The sequence below is a fragment of the Scyliorhinus canicula genome, chromosome 22 (assembly GCF_902713615.1).
Source record: "Scyliorhinus canicula chromosome 22, sScyCan1.1, whole genome shotgun sequence".
In the NCBI taxonomy this organism is placed as follows: Eukaryota; Metazoa; Chordata; class Chondrichthyes; order Carcharhiniformes; family Scyliorhinidae; genus Scyliorhinus; species Scyliorhinus canicula.
The window spans coordinates 16,310,753-16,332,632 of NC_052167.1; the positions used below are offsets into that span (position 1 = coordinate 16,310,753).

The following is a 21,880-nucleotide window of genomic DNA, read 5'->3' on the forward strand; positions in this document are numbered from 1 at the left end:
TGGAAGAAAGGACAAAGAACACAACATATTACCACCAAAGGTAATATAACAAGTCCGACTTAAGACCAGAAATCAAGGCTGAACGCTCATTATAACATTATTCATGGGAACATTCACATTGCTGTTGTTGGGAGATTGTTTTGTGCGAGTTAGCATTTCCTGCGTTACAACAGTGATTACACTTCAGCATAGAATTTACAGTGCAGAAGGAGGTATCCGGCCCATGAGTCTGCACCGGCTCTTGGAAAGAGCACCCTACCCAAGGTCAACACCTCCACCCTATCCCCATAACCCAGTAACCCCACCCAACACTAAGGGCAATTTATCATGGCCAATCCACCTAACCTGCACATCTTTGGACTGTGGGAGGAAACCGGAGGAAACCCACGCACACACGGGGAGGATGTGCAGACTCCGCACAGACAGTGACCCAAGCCGGAATCGAACCTGGGACCCTGGAGCTGTGAAGCGATTGTGCTATCCACAATGTTACCGTTCTGCCCTTGACTTAATTGGCTGCAAAGCGCTTTTGAGACATCTGTGGCTGCATGTGAAAATTGCTTTTATCAATGCAAGTCTTTTTTGTTTTGACAAGCCTGCAACAACTTCTCTGGACAACTGCACGTGGGGTGGACACTGAAAGCTATTTGTCAAGGGTCTAGGGGCAGCACGGTCTTCAGCATTGCTGCCTACAGCGCTGAGGACCTGGGTTCGAATCCCGGCCCTGGGTCACTGTCCATGTGGCGTTTGCACATTCTCCCTGTGCCTGCGTGGGTTTGATCTCCACAACCACAAGGATAGGTGGATTGGCAACACAAAAAAATGCCCCTTAATTGGAAAAAATAATTGGGTACTCTAAATTTATTTTTAAAAGGGTGGGGTATTACTGTCCCCCACCCCATGTTCTTTGAGCTGTGAGATGACCAACGTGACCTTGTAGCAGGGACAAAGGAACCAGCAGTGTAGCCAAAGAACAGATGTTGGATCCTGAGCTGACCAGAGCGCTGCCTACATCAAAATAAAAGATAATCGGAAAGAAAATATGTTTCAATCAGCCCGCATATCGGCATTTTTGTTTTTAAAAACAGAGAGGACAGTCACTACTATTTTTGATGTTGGCAGTGGTTTTGAATTCAGGCGTTCACAGCGGTCAGGCCAGGCGGCAGGGTCCTGGCGCAGTAGCCCCGCCCCCTTCCCAGGTTTCTTGCCAGTGCGCAGGCGCGGGTGCTGTCTCCTTCACTTCGCCCTTAAAGCCGGACAGAGCGAGGCCGACAGGCGGCGGCAGGTAACCCCGGGGCCGGGGATGGGAAAACAATCTCAGCCCGGCCGCATGCACACCGGCCACGCCGGGGGCTGCGCACTCCACTCCGGCGCTGCGGGAGCGGCTCCTCAGCCGCCCATCCCACTCCTTCACGCCAGGCCTCGGCCCGGCCTTCACTCCGGAGCCGCCCCTGGGAGCGCTACCCGCCCCGTGGGGTGGGGGACAGACATTTTACACCTTGTGGGGGTGGGGGACAGACATTTTACACCTTGTGGGGTGGGGGGCAGACATTTTAAACCTTGTGGGGTGGGGGACAGACATTTTACACCTTGTGGGGTGGGGGACAGACATTTTACACCTTGTGGGGTGGGGGACAGACATTTTACAACTTGTGGGGTGGGGGACAGACATTTTACACCTTGTGGGGTGGGGGACAGACATTTTACACCTTGTGGGGTGGGGGACAGACATTTTACACCTGTGGGGTGGGGGACAGACATTTTACACCTTGTGGGGTGGGGGACAGACATTTTACAGCTTGTTTGGGGCGGCGGGGGGAAGGGACAGACATTTTACACCCTGGGGGGGGGGCGGGGGCACACATTTTACACCCTGGGGGGGGGGGGAACACACACTTAGCCCCATGGGAGGGGGGGAGACAGACACTGAGCCCCTGGGGGGGGGGGGGGAGACAGACACTGAGCCCCGGGGGGGGGGGGAGACAGACACTGAGCCCCGGGGGGGGGGGGGGAGACAGACACTGAGCCCCTGGGGGGGGGGGGGAGAGAGACAGACACAGCCCCTGGGGGGAGACAGACACTGAGCCCCTGGGGGGGGGGAGACAGACACTGAGCCCCTGGGGGGGGAGACAGACACTGAGCCCCTGGGGGGGGGAGATAGACACTGAGCCCCTGGGGGGGAGACAGACACTGAGCCCTTGGGGGGGGAGACAGACACTGAGCCCCTGGGGGGGGTGGGGGGGAGGGGGACAGACACTGAGCCCCTGGGGGGGGGGGGAGATAGACACTGAGCCCCTGGGGGGGAGACAGACACTGAGCCCCTGGGGGGGGGGGGAGACAGACACTGAGCCCCCGGGGGGGGGGGGGGGAGACAGACACTGAGCCCCTGGGGGGGGGGGGAGACAGACACTGAGCCCCTGGGGGGGGGGGGGGAGACAGACACTGAGCCCCTGGGGGGGGGGGGAGGAGACAGACACTGAGCCCCTGGGGGGGGGGGGGGGGAGACAGACACTGAGCCCCTGGGGGGGGGGGAGAAGAGATAGACACTGAGCCCCTGGGGGGGGAAGACAGTCGTTTACCCCCTGGGGGGGGGACACAGACATTTATCCCCTGGGGGGGTGGGGGGACAGACATTGACCCCCTGGGGGTGTGTGTGGGGACAGACATTTACCCCCTGGGGGTTGGAGGGGGGACAGACACTTACCCCCTGGGGGGGTTGGAGCGGGGGACATACATTTACCCCCTGGGGGGTTGGGGGCAGACGTTTACCCCCTGGGGGGGTTGGGGGGGGAACAGACACTTGACTCTGGTGGTGGGGGACGACGACAGACATGCCCCCCCCCCCCCCCGAGCCCTGGTGGGGTTGGAGACAAATACCCTCGTTGGGGGGAGGGGAGCAGACATGTGCTCTATTGGAGAGGGCTGTGGAGGAGAGACGGGTTTGCCCGCCGGGGAGGAGGCCTCACTCCGGGCTGTAAGATGGCGCCGGAGGTGCTGTGCTCCGGGTCCGGGCTGAGAGGGTGGGGGTGGTGTCCACGACACAGCCCCCACACAAAGCAGCGCCAAGGTGATCGCTGTGACCTCGGCATCTGCCGAGGCGGAAGATAGATCCCCTTATTTCCCATCCGCTGGGAATTCCAGTGAATCACACCCCGGCATTCCCCTTTGCTTTCACTGTAACAATGTGCTTGCTTTTTTAACTCCATAGGCTTTTTTTTGCGCGAATGTGGAGAGTTCATGGTTTATAAAAATTGACTTTTCTCGAAGGAGGAAATTGTAAAATTGCTGCATTGCCTGGAAGGGCGACATGTGCATTTTGGGAGACAGACTGAATGTCATTCAGGGTGACGGGTGCTGGGTCACGCCTTGTCTTTACGCCGATGATGTGAGCTCTTATTTGCACTGCCTGCCCTGCACAGCCCTGGGCAACAGCCGGGCGGCGACCCATTCCGTCCCTGCTTCGCATCTGCAGTCTCCCAGTGGGGAGGAGGCTGGCTGAGGATTGTATTTCTGCTTAATATTAACGCGTTGAATCGAAAACCTTTTTATTTCCTTCGTCTGCCACTTTATTAGTGTCACAAGTCGGCTTGTAACGCAAGCAGAGAGGCTGAAGTATGAAATATTTACCTGTGACTAGGCCATTCTAAATGCGCTTACCCCTTTTTTATGGTCCAGAATTTGTCAGCTTCCGTTTCTTGTTTTACAGGCTGTTGTTGAACCATGGTTGGGTGGGTATGCCTTTGAGCATGTTCAGGTGCAGTCTTGTCCCATTATTCATGATGGCTGCACAATCTTAATGGTGTAGTTTGTCAAATTAATTCATACAAACTTGTGAAAGAAAGCTTTTATTCCCCCACATGGGCTACATAGGTACATGTCTAGAGCCTCTGGGGGTTGGTAAGGAAGAGGAGGATATATTCAGTTCAGATCCATATTTTCACTAACTTGCACGTCTGTGTCACATTGCTAATAATAGGGTTTGTCTACCAAAGAGTCAACAAAGTTCTTCGTCTTTTCTGATACATTCCTATCTGCTGTAGGTGAACTGATGTTCGTTCAGCTAAGTTTGTGGTAAAAGTTTACTAATTTGAAGTAGCCAATTTGTTTCAAAGTTGTAGCTTTTCTTATTTGGAGAAATTATTTATTGTGTGCAAGTGTAGATCCTTGAGAATGTAACTTTACCCAACCGGAAATTCTAGTTATAATGAGCCCTTGACAGCTTTATATACAAACTACAAAATAGATTAGACAGTACAAGGAAAAATTGTGCCCATGGCACAGTAATTAATGGGCCATCCATTTCTGATAGCAGGTCCCATTGTGTTGAATGGCTTGTTTATCTGCTGTAAATACTGTGTAATACTACGTAAATTAAAATTTAATTATTTTGATCTTGTATTTAATTGATACAGTTGCTATATCCATTTCTTTCAAGTTTGTTTTGCACATATTTCAAAAATCAGAAAATAACCCCTTTTCAATGTGCAGTATTATCAGAATCTGTGAGGAAGTGCAGAATGGGCTGGGAGAAGGGTTGTATTTTAGACACAAACTACTAAAAACCTACTAAAGCGAAACAGTGCCCTGGTCTGTGAAAAGGGAATCTAAATTCCGGGTGCTCACTGTTAGTTGCATGACATTAGTAAAAAAAAATCTAAAGTTTTGTATTAACCGTTAATCTTTCAGAAGCTGGCTAATCATCACACCATGGACACACCATCCTGCCCAAGTATTAAGGCTTTGAAAACAAGTACCTGATAATGGGGTCAACATTTCAATTTCCCACAAGTAGTTTTTCCAGGTCCATGCTGTCTCTTTTCTCATTATTATGGACAAGATTTGGGTGGCGCAAGGCCAAAACAATTTACTATTGGGGGGGAAGAAATATCATGGTCAATCCATTTATAGGGTACTGTTCAGGCTCAAGCCTAATATCCTTAACCTTTTGCCCAAAAGATTGGTCTCAAATATTTACCTTTTACACTGGTGAATGTGATACTTGAAAAGGAATTTTAGGCCTATATCAAGTGGAGCTGGCTTTTTAAAAATTCTTTCACGGGATGTCGGGTCACTAGCAAGGGCAGAATTTGTTGCACGTTCCAAATTGCCCTTGAACCAAGTGGCTTGCTAGGCCATTTCAGAGGACAACCGCATTGCTGGGAGCCTGGACTCCCATGTAGACTAGACCAGGTATTTTCTTCCCGAAAGGGCATTAGTGAACCAGATAGATTTTGATATAGATTTTGAATGTATAGCATTCAAAATTCTGTACATGGCGCAAACCAAAATGCTTTTAAAAATAATCCATTTATTTGGAAACCTTGCTGCATTGCTTCCTTTTCTGTTGTGGAAATTGTCAACTTTGCTTTTCTTAGTCCTTTCTGTAGCTGCTGCTACATCATATATCTTCATAAGTGAGTATTTGCATATAATTGTGAACTAGTTGAACACTTGGGATACAAAGGGCTGGGAGAAAATGAGAGAAATAGTGATTGGGTGATGCTGACCTTGGTATTTAAGAAAAAGGAAGGAAGACTGAGGAATTGCCTTGATGCAGAATGACATAATTTGAATTCAGTAGGAATAAGCTCGGGTGAGTATGGACCATTCAAATAGAAACAAACAAGGGCCCTTGGGGAGGAAGAAGAAAGAAAAAGCTTATGGGACTTGGTGCCGGAAGAATTGGCTGTCAGGCAAGGCATTTACTTTATCCTGTCTGGCAAGATAGGATCATTACTGGGAGCTGTATCTGGTGCTTCTTAGTTTTCAGTACATCTGCCAATTCCATTTTGCTTATTTTGTGCCTGTATGGTATCCTTAGCAAATTGGATTCATTCAGCCTGTCTCCATTATTTTGCTTTTACAACATTCATGACAATTGAACTCCAGGGAGCAAGTCTCAGGTGAAGGTTCCTTTTTGTAATGTTTGTGGTCATTTTCAAACCTGGTTTGCAAGTGAAACAAACTGCAGTGCATTCTTTGGTTGTACCACCCCCCATCCCCTGAGTCTAGTTGAATTTGGAACTTCCTCCATTTCAGTCCTGGCAATGAAACTGAAAATGAAGCAAATTACTCAAATCTTGGCTGCAATTATTTTCACCAGGCCCTCTGGATACCCACCACAATAAATGACCCCTCACCCAGAGATGAAAAATAATAACTGTACATTTTATTGTATGGTACAGGACTGGAGAGAAGTACGTTTCAAATCGATATTTTTCGATGTGGATTGATTTTTTTTTGGGTCAGGCAGTTGATGTTAGCAGGCACTGTAGAGATGCAAAGTGGCATTGAGTTTTATCCCACAACAGATGTGGTCCGTATTTGGCACATGCATGTACGTTGCAAATCGAATGTTGAAGTTAACCTTTATTTCAAGATCTACATTGACCACTCTTCCATCAGTTTTCTTTTTACATGTTATAGGGTTTGACATTGTTGAGGGCTAGCATTCGATGGACCTAATGGTCGAGCCTTTTCATTTTAGCTTGTTGGTGATTGCATCACTGCATGCGGTGATGTAAATGTGCATACAAGGATGAAAGCTTTGCTGAATAAAACCCACACTTGTAAATGAATCTTTGTGCAAATATTAAAATAATGAATTTTAATACATACCACCCATTTTTAAGCCGGTGATAAAGTATAGAATTTGCAGATATAGGGATGAATATATAAGATTGAAGGTGTTTGAAAAATAGACAGGATATTCATTAATTGTGCACCAGTAGACAGGAATGATGGATTATGCCAAGTGTGGAACTTTGCTCCTTTTATCTCCCTGCCCTGTAATTTTTAATCTTAACTGTTATTGAGGGTTGTTTAAATCAACAGGGATCATAAGTTTTTTATTCACGCTTCTGTGTGACCACCTCTCCCACTTCTGCCTCTCTTACTCACCCCCGCAGCTGGGTCAAGCGAAAAGAGCAGAACAGGCCATCTGTCTGTCTTTGCAATGTTAGTAGGTAGCATCTCTTTGGCAGCATATTATTATGTTTGGGGGGTGGGGTTGGAGAATACAATATGGAAGATTGCAGTGAAAGTTCACGGATGTCTTTTTCAGCAATAATTTTATGAAAGTTAATGAACAGCAAAGCACATGGTTAAGTGTTATAGGGGTACATGTGAAGCTTTCAGTATTTATCCTTTGGCAGGGCAGTGTACAACTGCACACAAATTTACATTGCCGGTGATGAGGAAAAATATTAGGGTTATATTCCATCTTGGCCTAGTGGTTGAGTTTTGATAATTTTCTATCTGTCCATTGGCACCCTAGAGCCTTACAGGGGTCCTTATTGTTGGCAGTTTATCAAATTTTTAAGTTACTATGAAGCCTTGAGATTAGAGGACGGTAGATACAACCTTATAGTTGTGTGTCTTTAAGGCATTATTGCTGTGTGATCAAATCTTAACTTTGGTTAAAGTAATATGTTTTAAGTTTATTTGCCGAGTAGTGAAGCATTATAAAAAGTACTCAGCAAAGATTTGATGTGTGCTGCTCGCTCGTGGGTAAAGGATGATATTTTAGTGCATTATGTTACTGTTGGGTATTTTCCAAATAACCTAGATGTTCATTTGATTGTTCTGAAAACGAGATGGTTAACATTGGGGTATTTAGTGTAACACCAGTTATTTTTCTACATCGTTGAGGGTAAAGTTGCCTGTTTTCTTGGTGAGGAAAAACGTTCTGGATGGTAGAGGTTCGAGAGGTTTATCACTGAATCCTGACTGGCCTCCCCACTGAGCAGGGATTGGTTAGGATATTTCAGAGCTTTAAAAAAAAAAATTGATGGCAGTACTGCCCCCACTGAGTATGTAATATTGTGATTCCGTGGTAGTCCTGTGCAGATTCTGCTTTCCCCAGATTACAGAGATATTAATGGTGCAGCGCAGGAAGAGGAAGCTGCTTGGCCTATCACATTTGGGTTGGCACTTTACTTGGACAACCCAAAACTAATCCCACACCTATCCCTGTGATTTCCTCTCTTTTAAATATTTAAACTGATGTGAAAATATTCAAGGGCTGGGACATTTGGATGTTTGCAACTAAGAATGGAACTGGATGTACTGCCAGAGTTTACTGCATTCCCGATTTCGGAAGTTGGGTTTTCAAACTTCCTTCTGGAGAAAGGGTCATAGGAGCCGGCCATTCAGTTACTCAAAACTACTCATTTAATTAGATTATGATTGATCTGTGCCATCTCTCTTCGTTTACCTGCATTTGTTCCGTATCCTTTAATTCACTCACCTAACAAAGATCTATCTTTCTTGATGCTGCAGTTTTCGATTGACACTAGCCTCGTCAGCTTTTTTGAAAAAAAGTAAGCGCTCCAGATTTCCATGACCCTTTGCATGAATAAGTGCTTTTCTGTCATTGCCCAGGCAATGCTCGAGGCAGCACGGTAGCACAAGTGACTAGCACTGTGGCTTCACAGCGCCAGGGTCCCAGGTTCGATTCCCCGCTGGGTCACTGTCTGTGCGGAGTCTGCACGTTCTCCCTGTGTCTGCGTTGTGAATTTTCTGTTAAATTATGTACTTGTTAAACTGGTCTCAGCTATACTCATTGTAAACTAACTATCAGCTATCTCATTACAATTTTTTGAAGTGAATTCATAGTTGAGACTTGAGTAATTTCCTCGGGGAAATTCCTGAATCGGGGGTGGCACAGTGGACTCACAATTCAATTCTGGCCTTGGGTGACTGTGAGAGTTTGCAAGTTCTCCCCATATCTGCGTATATTTCCTCCGGGTGCTCTGGTTTCCTCCCGCAGTCTAAAGATGTGCAGGTTAGGTGGATTGGCCATGCTATATTGCCCCTTAATGGGCGGTGTGGTAGCACAGTGGTTACACTGATGCATTGCAGCGCCAGGGACCCGGGTTTGATTCCTGGCTTGGGTCACTCTGTGCGGAGTCTGCATGTCTGCAAGTTCTCCCTGTGTCTTTGTGGATTTCCTCTAGGTGTTCCGGTTTCCTCCCACAAGTCACTAAATACCTGTTAGGTGAATTGGACATTCTGAATTCTCCCTCCGTGGACCCGAACAGGTGCCGGAATGTGACTAGGGGCTTGTCACAGTAACTTCATTGCAGTGTTAATGTAAGCCTACTTGTGACTCTAATGAAGATTATTATTATTAATAATATTAAGGGTGTGTAGGTTAAGTGTAGTTATGGGGATTATGATGGGGGGGGGGGTGGGGGCTAGGTACAGCGCTCTTTTAGCATGTTGGCACAGACTCGATGGGCCGAATGACCTCCTGCACTCTAGGGATTCTATGGTTCTAAATACTTTAGTTTGAAAAGAGGAAAATGTTGGAAATGCTCAGCAGCTCTGGCAGTATCTGTAGAGAGGGGAAACTGGTTCTTTCAGGTCTGTGACCATAGATCACAACTGGAAACGGTTAGAAATTTTATTGGGGGGGCAAGTGAAAGTGGGAGGATGTGAGAAAGAATGAAAGGAACGTCTGTGATATTCTATTGTTTATTGTTGCATGTTTATCTTTTGAGAAAGAATGGCTGTACCTCCATCAAATGCAGACCTGGGCAAGGCAGCTGTACCTCCATCATATGCAGACCTGGGCAAGGCAGCCAGAGATATTTTCAACAAAGGCTACGGTATGGTATTTCTATGATCAGTATTTTATAAAATGTACCGTAATTTATAACTTTTGCCCGGTTTCTGCTCTCCCATTTACTTTTTCTTAATAAATTTAGAGTACTCAAATCCCCCCTCCCCCCAAATTAAGGACAATTTAATGTGGCCAGTCCACCTACCCGGCACATCTTTGGGATGTGGGGGTGAGACCCACGCAGACACTAGGACAATGTGGAAACTCCACGGACAGTGACCCGGGGCCGGGATCGAACCTGAGCCCTCACTGCCATGAGACAGCAGTGCTAACTACTGTGCCGCCCTGCTCTCGCATATGCAATCCAGATCAGCCGATGACACCTTTTAACTTGTGTCTCTGGCTATCGACTAATCCCTTCTTGCGCACTTTTTCATGATTTAATTTTATATTTCCCTATTCAATATTTAATTTGCTTGCAAATTGTTATTTTCTCCATTTGGCCACTTTTGGTAAAACAACCCACAAGTATCCCCCCCCCCCCCCCCCCCCCCCAATGAATTTCCCCCAACCATTCTTTTATTCTTCCAGTAATTGTGTTTCTGTCCTGTAACCACCAGTTTACAGAACCTGCCTTTTATTGTTGATCCTCAGGTCCTTTGATCAGGATGGATCCTGTGTTTTTGTCAGCTTTAACCCCACCCATATGAGGTGTAGTTTATGGTAACTCTTTCCATTCAGAAATGACTGCCCTGACACAGCAGAATGGACAAAGAGAAATTGTTTTCTTAATCGTAAAATTAAGGACTTGGTTAGAAAATGTTTTCATAGGTCAGCAGAAGAGTGAAGTTGTGGAACTTGGTGTGAATTGGACATTCTGAATTCTCCCTCGGTGTACCCGAAGAGACTCCTGAAAGTGACGATTAGAGGCTTTTCACAGTAACTTAATTGCAGTGTTAATGTAAACCTACTTGTGACAATAAAGATTAGATATTATTATAAAAATAATACACTTTGGACCACTCTCTAGATCAGTGTTGTCCAATATGATGGCCACTATCCACGTATCACTAATTGAAAATCCAGATGTGGCTAACTATTCATCATTGACTTGAGCGTGCAATATTAATTCTCATTTAAGTGTGTGTGTTGGTGAAATTATAAAAATAAAGTGTCCTTTGAATGTTTAAATTTATGGAAGTGCAGTATTTCCCGTAATGTGTGAGTGTGCTTAAGATTTTTTTTCTTCTTTTAAAAATTTAGAGTACCCAATTATTTTTTTCCAATTAACGGACAATTTAGTGTGGCCAATCCACCTACCCACCCATCTTTGGGTTGTGGAGGTGAAACCGACGCAGACACTGGGAGAATGTGCAAACTCCACAGGGACAGTGACCCAGGACTGGGGTCGAATCCAGGTCCTCAGTGCCGTAGGCAGCAGTGCTAACCCCTGATCCACCATGCTGCCCCTGTGCTTTTGACGCTAAAATTACTGCTTGTGGCTAAAATGGTGTGACAATAGGTAGTCAGAAATATCTATAGCACAATGCTGAGCTGTAGGTATCAAGGGTTACCTACATCAACCTGGCAGTGAAACAATGCGCCAAGAGGTATCACTCTGCCAAATTGCAGACTGTTTAAGATGACTCTGCTTTGAAAGTATAATTGGTGTCAGACGCACGCCTCTCCTATGACTGCCATCATTCGATTACTCCAGGTTTCAACAATGCCACTTGAGCGACTTTCCCATGGTCGTGCAATCTGCTGCTCAAATAGCCACCTCCACTCTGCTCTGCATATGGAGATGGCTTTGTGGGATGTGACACGGAGTTGGTGTTTTCATTAATTCTAGGCCGCAAGCGTTATGCTACCCTAAAATCGCCACTTTCAACCTCGTCTCAGTCTTTTCATTTACCAATTCTTGTCACTTCTGAAGCAAAAAGATACAAATTTCATAATGTAATTTAAATAAAATGGCACAGGGCAATTGTACAGGCAAGTCTGTGAATCACCACTTGCTGGCCTGCAGACAACATTCAAGTCAAGGTTGATAAGCTCATATTTATCAAGAGTGTCAGTCCCAGTGTACCAGTAACCAAGGCTGGTAAAAGTGTACCTGCCATCAGCCAGCATTTTTCATGCAGCCTTAAGGATGGGTGGGTGCAGACCAACAGTAAATCTGTAGTGTAAATTAAGTGCCGTTTCTCAAACACATTCTGAAGCAAAAACCACTTGTGCAGAGTTTCCCCAGTCTGAGCTGTAACTCCAGACTTATTTTGTAATTACAGCCAAACTTATCACTGTCAGTGCATCCTTTCTCACCTTGCCTGGCATTGTGCTATGAATATTTCTCACTACTGTCACAACATTTTAGTGCAAAATATCTTACACGCTCAATACTGCACCTGCGTATATTTAAACATTCATTGGAGAAAAGTAAAATACTGCAATGATTCAAAAGACACTCACCTGCTTTGTTGTTTTATCATTGCACCGAAACAAACGTGCCCACACACACACGGGCACATGCCATGCAAATGAGAATTGATATTGCATGTTTATATCTAATAATCAGCCACATCTGGATTTCCAGTTGGTCACATCTGGATAGAACATCGAGAAATACAGCACAGAACAGGCCCTTCGGCCCACGGTGTTGTGCTGAACTTTTGTCCTAGTTTAATCATAGTGTCCAAAATTCTATGATAATCTAAGGGCAATTTATCATGGCCAATCCACCCAACCTGCACATCTTTGGACTGTGGGAGGAAACCGGAGCACCCTGAGGAAACCCATGCACACACTGGGAGGATGTGCAGACTCCACACAGACAATGACCCAAGCCGGAATCGAACCTGGGACCCTGGAGCTGTGAAGCAATTGCACTATCCACAATTCTACCGTGCTGCCCGTAAGAACAAATTAATCTACACTCCATTATTCTACCATAATCCATGTACCTATCCAATAGCCGCTTGAAGGTCCCTAACGTTTCCGACTCAACTACTTCCAGAGGCAGTGCATTCCATGCCCCCACTACTCTCTGGGTAAAGAACCTACCTCTGACATCCCCCCCTATATCTTCCACCATTTACCTTAAATTTATGTCCCCTTGTAATGGTTTGTTCCGCCCGGGGAAAAAGTCTCTGACTGCCTACTCTATCTATTCCCCTGATCATCTTATAAACCTCTATCAAGTCGCTCCTCATCATTCTCCGTTCTAATGAGATAAGTCCTAGCACCCTCAACCTTTCTCGTAAGACCTACTCTCCATTCCAGGCAACATCCTGGTAAATCTCCTTTGCACCTTTTCCAAAGCTTCCACATCCTTCCTAAAATGAGGCGACCAGAACTGCACACAGTCACACATAGTGGCTAATGTATTGGCAAACGCCTCCTATTGGTTGCACTTCGTGATTGGTGCACCATTTTGGACCTAGCTTGGGAAAGGCTTATCTTATCAGTCTGCTTGTGCAGGCCAGTAATGCCCTTGTAGCCAGGCGGCTCCTGGCTAGATTCCCAACATGGCTATTCATAACTATGTGAAAGTCTTGTGCATGTGCATTGCCCTGTTGCCGTATCCATTCTGCGATATAAATTGAGGAATTGCTCCCAATAAGAACTGGCACAATTATGCATTGGTTATGACATATAAAAATAACATTTACTAAAACCTGCTGGCTGGGTAATCAGATGAAACGTGGTGTTAGAAAGTATTACAAAGTGATTAGAGCATTCAGTCCAAATTATTCATGCAGTGTTGATGCATCACACCAGCCATTGTGACCTATTCCCATCAACATGTATCCTTCTGTTTATTCCCTCTCCATCTATTTATCCGGCTTCTCCCTTTAATGCTTTTCGCCTTTGTGGTACTGTAGTGAGTTCAATGTTCTAACCATTCTGGGAAAGATATTTCACCTGAATTCCCTATTGGGTTTAAAATCTGTCATTGTGTTTATGGGCCCTTGTTTTGGTGTCACCCACAAGTGGAAACAAGCTCGCTGCGTCTACCCTATCGAACATTTTAGAATCTATCCTTTGAAATCTACCTAATTTAGAATCTATCCTTTGAAATCACCCCTTCAATTATACCTTTGTTAAAATGGATCCATTTACATTTATCTAACTTCACCCTTGTACATGTTGCATGCTGCTAACAGGAACCATTTTTTAATAGGATAGATCTGGGTTGGTGACTATTCTTGCAATACAAAGATACCCTTTATTAATTGTGTCTTTTCTGTTTTCTAGCTTTTGGGTTGATAAAGCTTGAAGTGAAAACCAAGTCACAAAGTGGAGTGGTACGATTAATTAACTTCTATCCACACTCTAGTATTTTAAATGTTTGTGTCCTCTGGTTTGAATGGACGAATGTGTGCTTTTTAAGCATGCCATCCATATTTTGCTGAACTACTTTGAAAGGAGACAATCACCATCGTGTGTGCTGAATAATTAGGGTGCTGGACAGAGCGGATAGGCAGAAACTTGCCATCGACGGGAGGATGGAGAACCAGAGAATACCTAATCAAAGCTGCAGAGCAAAAATATCAACGCCAACATTAGGGAAAACTTAGTTATGCAGCAAGTGGTTAGAATTGGGAATGCGCAGGCTGAGGTGGAGGCAGATTCAGTTGTGGCTTCCAATAGCCAATTGGCTAATGAAAATGAAAAATGTAAACTGCTTATTGTCACAAGTAGGCTTCAAATGAAGTTACTGTGAAAAGCCCCTAGTCGCCACATTCCGGCGCCTGTTCGGGGAGGCTGGTACGGGAATTGAACCATGCTGGCCTGCCTGGGTCTGCTTTCAAAGCCAGTGATTTAGCCCAGTGTGCTAAACCAGCCCCTTTTATCTGGAGCGTGAACGTGCCAAGCTATTGGGATAGGGCAGGGGTCGGGGGGGCTGAGTTGCTGTGGCATAGAGCTGGCACAGACACACCCACAGCCAATTGGCTGTCTTTCTACTGTAGTTGGAATGTGTGTGAGGTGTAGCAGCTCTTCCCACTTTAATGGCAAATAAATAGAAACATGCATGCACTATACAACCATTCCTGTCGTTGTTGTTGATGTGCCTCAGTTACCAAGAATTCTGTAGAGTTTGACAGCACAGGAACAGACCATTTGGGTGCCAATCAGCATCCTGGGCGTTACCATTGATCAGAAACTGAACTGGACCAGCCACATTAATACTGTGGCTATCAGGGCAGGTTAAAGGCTAGGAATCCTACGGTGAGAACTCACCTCCTGACACCCCCAAAGCCTTTCCACCATCTACAAGGCACAAGTCAGCAGTGTAATGGAATACTCTCCACTTGCTTGGATGAGTGCAGCTCCAACAACACTCAACATTCAACACCATCCAGGACAAAGCACCCCCGCTTGACTGCTCCCCCTTGACAAAAATTTAAACCCTCCACCACCGACGAACAGTGGCAGCCGTGTGTACCACCTACAAGATGCACTGCAGGAACTCAGCAAGGTTCCTTCGACAACATCTTCTAAACCCACAACCACTACCATCTAGGAGGATGAGCAACAGATTCCTGGGAACCCCATCACCTGGAGGTTCCCCTCCAAGTCACTCACCAACCTGACTTGGAAATATATCGTCACTCCTTCGCTTGTCGCTGGGGCAAAATCCTGGAACTCGCTCCCTAACAGCACAGTGGGTGTACCTACACCTCGAGGACTGCAGCAGTTCAAGAAGGCAACTCGCTACCACCTTCTGACGGGCATTAAATGCTGGCCTCACCAGCGACGCCCAAATCCCGCAAATGAATGAATTTTAAAAAAAATGTCTCTGGGTGTTTTGTGTCCCCCATGAGACCTGTCCATCCCCATCAACATACTGAGTGTCAAGTACTAGACAAGCAAATGCGATTTTCTAAAAATGTGCTCAGCTACTTTGAATTAGATCCCTCTTTTGGGACTGTGGTTGAACTCTGTGAGTTGTACTTTTTTAACATGCTGTATACATCAGATGGCACCTTCTGGAGCTAGTATTTTAGCACCACTTTTGATGCAAGGATGAACGCTGTTTTATCAGATGGCCTGTTACCTGTCACTGGAAGCCTGTCACATAGTTATATGCTTGTCTTTCTGCTTAGCCATATTATTTTGGTCAGGTTCAGTCAGAGCACTCGTTCTGCACATTCTCGGTGGGCAGACTTGGAGATTAATGCAATCTGACTGCCTTAATGCTACATTTCTGCTGACGCTGAAACATGTTTTGTTCAGTTGTGAGAAATATTTATTAGTAACGAATGCCGCTTGTCAAAATTTGCATGCAGTAAAGCATGGTTCTGCTGTCATGGTTCTTGTGTGACTTTAATGCGTATGTTACTGTGGCTAGAAACCATAGATTAAGTAGTTATTCTGAATACTGAGCTGGTGAGTAAGCTATTGAAATGACACATTTAAAGTTTAAATCTAATGAATTCTAATAATTTGAGTTTGTGACAAAATTAAGCATTTGAGTGTGTATTGTTGGTTTATTCTTGATAGCCAAATGAGTATTAAATGTGGTATCCCTTGTCTGCACATGTTTTCCATAACTGTGCAGTCAAATGTTTGGCGTATTAATTGCTACACCTACTGGGTGTTATTTTCCTCCAAATTTTTCTCCCCACCTTATCCCATGAATTTCTTGGCACAGATACCTGCAGCTCTCTGGCATACTGCCTAAGTACCATTGTTATCGGAGCCTAAGCAATGATTCCTGTTCACATGCATTTACATGCAGAAGTCACTGAACTGTGGCAGGAGCAGGGATCCACACAGATGCACCCCAAGCCTTTGGGCGCTGCATGCTTGTAGTGCTGATGAAGCTATCCAGGTGGAGATCAGCTAAACGTGGCTGAGATGAGGAATTCAATCCAATTTATGTGTTTAAAAACTGCTTTGAAATATTTGAGATGCATTGCGGTATTGCACGTACAAGTCTGTCTTTGTTCCTATTATTTTATTGTAGAGGGGAACGTCATTCTGTTCTACATTGACGGTTAAATATGTGAATTTTAAAAATGCCATCCATTTATAAATCAGCAACACCCTTTGTTTGAATTGTTCTATTTTAAAGGCAACCATAAGTAGATGTGTAAATTTGCACGGGTAACCGTTCCATGTATTTACGAGTAAATGAAATGTGAGTGTGGAAGGTACTAATTTTTACTCTTCCTCCCCTGACAAAATTGACAGGAATTCACAACTTCGGGTTCATCAAACACTGAAAACGGCAAAGTATCTGGAAGCTTGGAAACCAAGTACAAGTGGTCTGAATATGGCCTCACATTTACAGAGAAGTGGAACACTGATAACACTTTGGGCACAGAAATTGCAATTGAAGATCAGGTAACCATTTGACCATGTGACGGGTCAAAATCTAGTGTATTTTAGCTTAGGTTGGGTGGAAGGGGACAGGTGGAGAGTGCAGGGTTGCGAAATTATCTGATGCTGCCAGCTTGCAAATGAGCACTGTTTGGTTCACTAGATATTTCACAGTGGCTTAAGTACTCTGTATTCTTCATCATTAAAATAATGGGCAGTTAATCTTTCCATCCTTCATCCAACCGTTGCTTTAAAGTAACCGTTGTGATATTAAATGAGAGCAGGAATTTGCTGTGGTCACTTTTAGCTCTGGAAGGAATAAAGTCTTACGTATTGAATTGCACACTGAAACACTTTTCTTTTTCCTTTACCAGCTTGCCAAAGGTCTGAAGCTAACTTTTGACACCACCTTCTCACCTAACACCGGGTAATTATAGTGGTTTGAAACGGGATAGAACTTTTTTGTTTTTGTTTTACTGACTTGCTTATACATTGGATACTAAATTGTCTCCGTTTTGTATCCTCAGCAAGAAGAGCGGCAGAGTGAAGACCGCCTACAAGCGTGAATATGTCAACCTGGGCTGTGATGTTGATTTTGACTTTGCTGGACCTGCGATCCACGCTTCAGCAGTTGCTGGTTACGAAGGATGGCTTGCTGGTTATCAAATGTCCTTCGATACGGCCAAGTCAAAACTGACCCAGAACAACTTTGCAGTGGGCTACAAAACTGGGGACTTCCAGTTGCACACTAACGTGTAAGTTGTGCTGACAGTATGATGCTTAGTTTTAAGATCACTTCAACTCTGGTTTGTTTGAGTGTTTTTGCAAATATTAAAAAATTTGAGTGAATAGACTTGGTTTGCGCAATATAAATATTTTCTCAACTAGTTGAATTTTTATTTTACTTCTCTGTCTTGAGACACATAAGCCAGTTGTTTTATTTTAAGATGTGGTTTAAATCTTCAGGAATGATGGTGCTGAATTTGGAGGCTCCATCTACCAGAAGGTAAGCGAAAACCTGGAGACAGCTGTAAATCTTACCTGGACTGCAGGTAACAACAGTACCCGCTTTGGCATTGCTGCTAAGTACCAACTCGATCCTACTGCTTCCATTTCTGTGAGTGCAACTTTTTGTTCTGCTCCCCAATGTTTTTTGATTGATTGGTTTTTTTTTTTGGTTTGTGTTACTGATTTCTACCTGTGTTTTTCAGGCAAAGGTCAATAACTCCAGCCTAATTGGAATAGGTTACAGTCAGATTCTGCGGCCAGGTAGGTTTCCATTCATTTTGTTTCATTTGTTTGAAGACCATGCTGATGGGAAGTTGATTCAACATTGAGTGCTTGAAGCTTTGAGGCTCGTGGCTTCTTATTTTCAACCAGATTTGGATCAAAGGTCCTTATAGATAGTAGCGCTGTCCTCCCCGTTTCATATTTCTTATCCCACCTGCCGCTGCTCTGTTAGACGCTTGGCAAAAGCAGAACTGGGAAATCTTGACTACTCGCAAGGCCCGTGAGAAAGTGGAGTTCCTGAAATGAAGCAATTAGTGCAGCGTGAATGATTCCAAATGGAGCTGATGACAAGTAAAACTCTTGCCTACAGCTTTATTATAAATGCAGCGTCTCTAAGCTCACTGCAGTTAAATACTTTCAACAATCCGGGTTCTAAACCTGTGCCGGGAACATAGTCTCAAACAGATTGAGTGCAGTCAGTAGAACTAATGTTCAGCAGTTATATGGGGGGGGGGATTAAATGAGGCTGCTGAAGAGCAACTTGAGCGAGAGGTCACAGATGTGGGTTGAGAGGCGGTAGGTTTAGAACTGAGATGAGGAGGAACTACTCGCAGAGGGTGGTGAATTTGTGCGGTGGAATCTGGGTCATGAAATGGTTTCAGGAAGAAGATGGGTATATTTCTGATTAAGAAATGGGTTAAAGGGATCTGGGGAACATGCAGGGAGGTGGATTTGAGACCAGGAAGAGATCAGCCATGATCTGATTGAATGGCGGAGCAAGCTGAATTGCCCACTTCTGCTCCTAATTCCGATGTTCCTATGACATCCCATCCCAGCTGATGTATTTCCATGTTGCCAACAGCAGGTCCCTGTGAGTTGAGGTTTGTTTTGTACATTGATATGAATGAAGTAGTTGAGGCTACCTCATTGAATGTTTTTAAGGCAATGATAGATAGATTTTTAAACAGTGAAGGAATTAAGGGTTATGGTGAGCGGGTGGGTGAGGAGCTGAGGCCACACAAAGATCAGCTCGAGGGGCCAGGTGGCCTACTCCTGCTCCTAGTTCTTACAAAGCAGGCTGGTTAGTACCCAATTTCCTCCCCTTATTATATTCCAGTGGAGTAAAGAAGGGCACAATCAAACTAGATCAGATGTTTTACTGGTCTGTTCAAGGTTGGATTGCTTTGAATTGCCATTTTAAAAAATAATTTTAAAAAACTGTTGTGAAGGTCCATGTCCATCGCATCACTGACTTGTTCTAGTTCCTGATTAAGATTCGGCTGTCAACGGTTTTGTCAAAATTGGATCTTGAGACAGGGAGGGGAATAATCCAGTGTGGCACCAATATTTCTAACCACCTACAATTTGTCCACTGCAGGTATAAAACTCACTCTGTGTTCCCTAATTGACGGAAAGAGCATCAATTCTGGTGGTCACAAACTTGGTTTGGGTCTGGAATTGGAAGCTTAAGATGTGCACCTTTTATCTTCAATGACAAAGGGATATCGGAAGAAAGCAGCATTTGGCCATAACATGTAATTTCAACTTGACCAATGGGCTTTCCTAGAAAGGAAGTTTCAAATCAACCACGTACCTGTATTTTTAGTACTTTAAAACTGTCATTTTTTTTTTTTTGAGTGAAATTGGTTATCTAGAAGGTGATGCAGAAGTCATAAGTCACTCATTTATACATAATTTAAAAATGTATTTTACTGTTAATACAACAGTCCTAATAATGGAGTAGGCCTTTACAAAACTCGAGTCATGACTGCATGTTTCCTGGTTTAATGTCTATTTTGAGACGTTGTGGTGTGTCAGTTCACCTACAGTTGGATAAATTGAAATTATCCAAGTTGTAATTAAATTTTATGGAATCTGTGTATAGCAAAGAAAAATCACAACTATTTTCGGTATCCCAAACCCATAACAGTTGATGCTGAATAAAAAGAATCAAATACAGTGTGTTGTTTTATCCCTTTTCCTCTTTTGTGTAACATTTGAAGCTGCTTACCACTGCTCCCAGAAGGGAGGAATGGATTAGTTTGGTGCATTTATGGTGGCTGTGAAAGATGACCTTTTTTTGTGGACTTGGTTTGCATTTCCTTCACTTTTGCTGAGCTGTACACATGCCACTTTTAACACACACACACACACACACACACTGCTCCGCATCGAGTTTGCTGCAACTTCTTAGTGTGTCCAGGGGGTTGGTGCACGATTGTATTCTGCCTCTGGTGTACGATGGTCACCTCAAATGCATAGGCTGACTCTGGCCACCACAATATCTCATAGGCATGTGGTGCTTTTAATATAGAAAAAGATCCCGATTCTGCAGCGGAACAGGCACTGAGCCATTGTGAGAATGTCGGGAAATAACTAGGAGATTGATAGACAAAAGATTAAAGTTGGAAACCCCTGAGTTGGGAAGGTTGTTTGTGTAGGACTGTCTCATCATTGGTGTGGGAGAGGTACTCTCGGGCCAAAATCAGAAGACTGATGTGATGGTGTTGGTAGCTTGCTGTCAAATATCCAGTTTACCGCTTCCATTATTTCTGTGCATCGTAATCTGCACTGGCTATTTCAAATTTGTGTACTGTCATTGCTTAGGAAGAGAAGCTGCGAAAAATAGTTTCATAATAGCCTGGCTCAAGACAGTTTGTACGAGGGCAGCTCGGTGGCGCAGTGGCAGTACTGCAGTCTCACTGTGCCGCGGTCCCAGGTTCGAACCCGGCTCTGTCCGTGTGGAGTTTACACGTTCTCCCTGTGCCTGTGTGGGTTTCGCCCCCACAACCCAAAGATGTACAAGGTAGGTGGATTGAACACGCTAAATTGCCCCTTAATTGGAAAAAATTAATTGGGTACTCTAAATTTTAAAAAAAAGAAGAAATTAATGAAGATTTAGCTAATGGTTCTGTCACCAGTAAATTCAGGTAGTATTGATGTAATTTAAAACTGGGTCCAGACATTTTATCATCAATCAGTGTGAATGGTGGTTTTCAAAAGAGAAGTGAAGTTCACAAATTTTCTGGTTTTTTTCCTCTAGTTGGTCTGTGCATGGAAAACTTTTGATAAGGTTCCATGTTGGTGATTAACATTGATAAGGTTCCATGTTGGTGATTAACATTGAGTAGACAGGTAATAGAAGATGAGGTATGGCAGATATTGTTAGAAATGAGCTTAAATCAGTCTTACTGCTGTGTAGACTTTTAATCTTAACTCAACACTTGTTTCAACTAGTACAATACTAGTTTCCTCCATCTTCACAAGAGAATGTGTCCATTAATCTCGCATTTTGGGGTTGAAAACACGTGCTTTTCAAAGTTTTTTTCTCATATAATTTGTGCAATGTGTCCCCTGCAAACCTCTGTTCCTTTATCCTTCCCGCCCTCATCTTGGGTTCCCAGCAGGAGAGAGCAAATGAACACATCTCCATGCCGGGTAAAGAAGCCACGCTTCCATATAACAATTGGCTATTTGGGTTTTTGCGCGATTTTTTTGTTTCTCTTCTAATTCTGAAAATAGCATTATGGCTCTGCTTTTGAATGGTGACCACTTGCGCTGGCAGAAATCTTGCTGTAAAACAGTTTTGCCTGACTTGGCTCACCTGCAGCAGCAAGTAGAAATCGTACACGTAACTAAGGATAGATAGCCATAACATTTTGGACCTAATTGGGATGGAAACATCTCTACTGAGAACCAATAACAAAATCCTAGAAAGCATGAAACTAAATTCCCAGTTTGCAACTCTTTTGCCTGAGC

The 21,880-nt window shown here is 44.4% G+C and overlaps 1 protein-coding gene across 4 annotated transcripts; it reads left to right on the forward strand.

The window, feature by feature from the left end:
• The first annotated feature begins 1,153 nt into the window (after nt 1–1,153).
• LOC119956006 (voltage-dependent anion-selective channel protein 2) lies at nt 1,154–20,080 on the forward strand. Of its 4 annotated transcripts, none has more exons than XM_038782682.1 (10): nt 1,181–1,285; nt 8,281–8,321; nt 9,504–9,611; nt 13,820–13,869; nt 16,763–16,915; nt 17,266–17,318; nt 17,419–17,646; nt 17,858–18,008; nt 18,103–18,160; nt 19,500–20,080. In XM_038782682.1, the coding sequence occupies exons 3-10, from the start codon at nt 9,509–9,511 to the stop codon at nt 19,589–19,591; spliced, it is 888 nt and encodes a 295-aa protein (XP_038638610.1). In that variant the 5' UTR covers nt 1,181–1,285; nt 8,281–8,321; nt 9,504–9,508; the 3' UTR covers nt 19,592–20,080. The 4 variants fall into 4 exon arrangements, with proteins under 4 accessions (XP_038638608.1, XP_038638609.1, XP_038638610.1 ...); XM_038782683.1 differs by having other exon boundaries at nt 9,508–9,611; XM_038782680.1 differs by lacking the exon at nt 8,281–8,321 and having other exon boundaries at nt 1,154–1,285.
• Nucleotides 20,081–21,880: the final 1,800 nt, after the last annotated feature.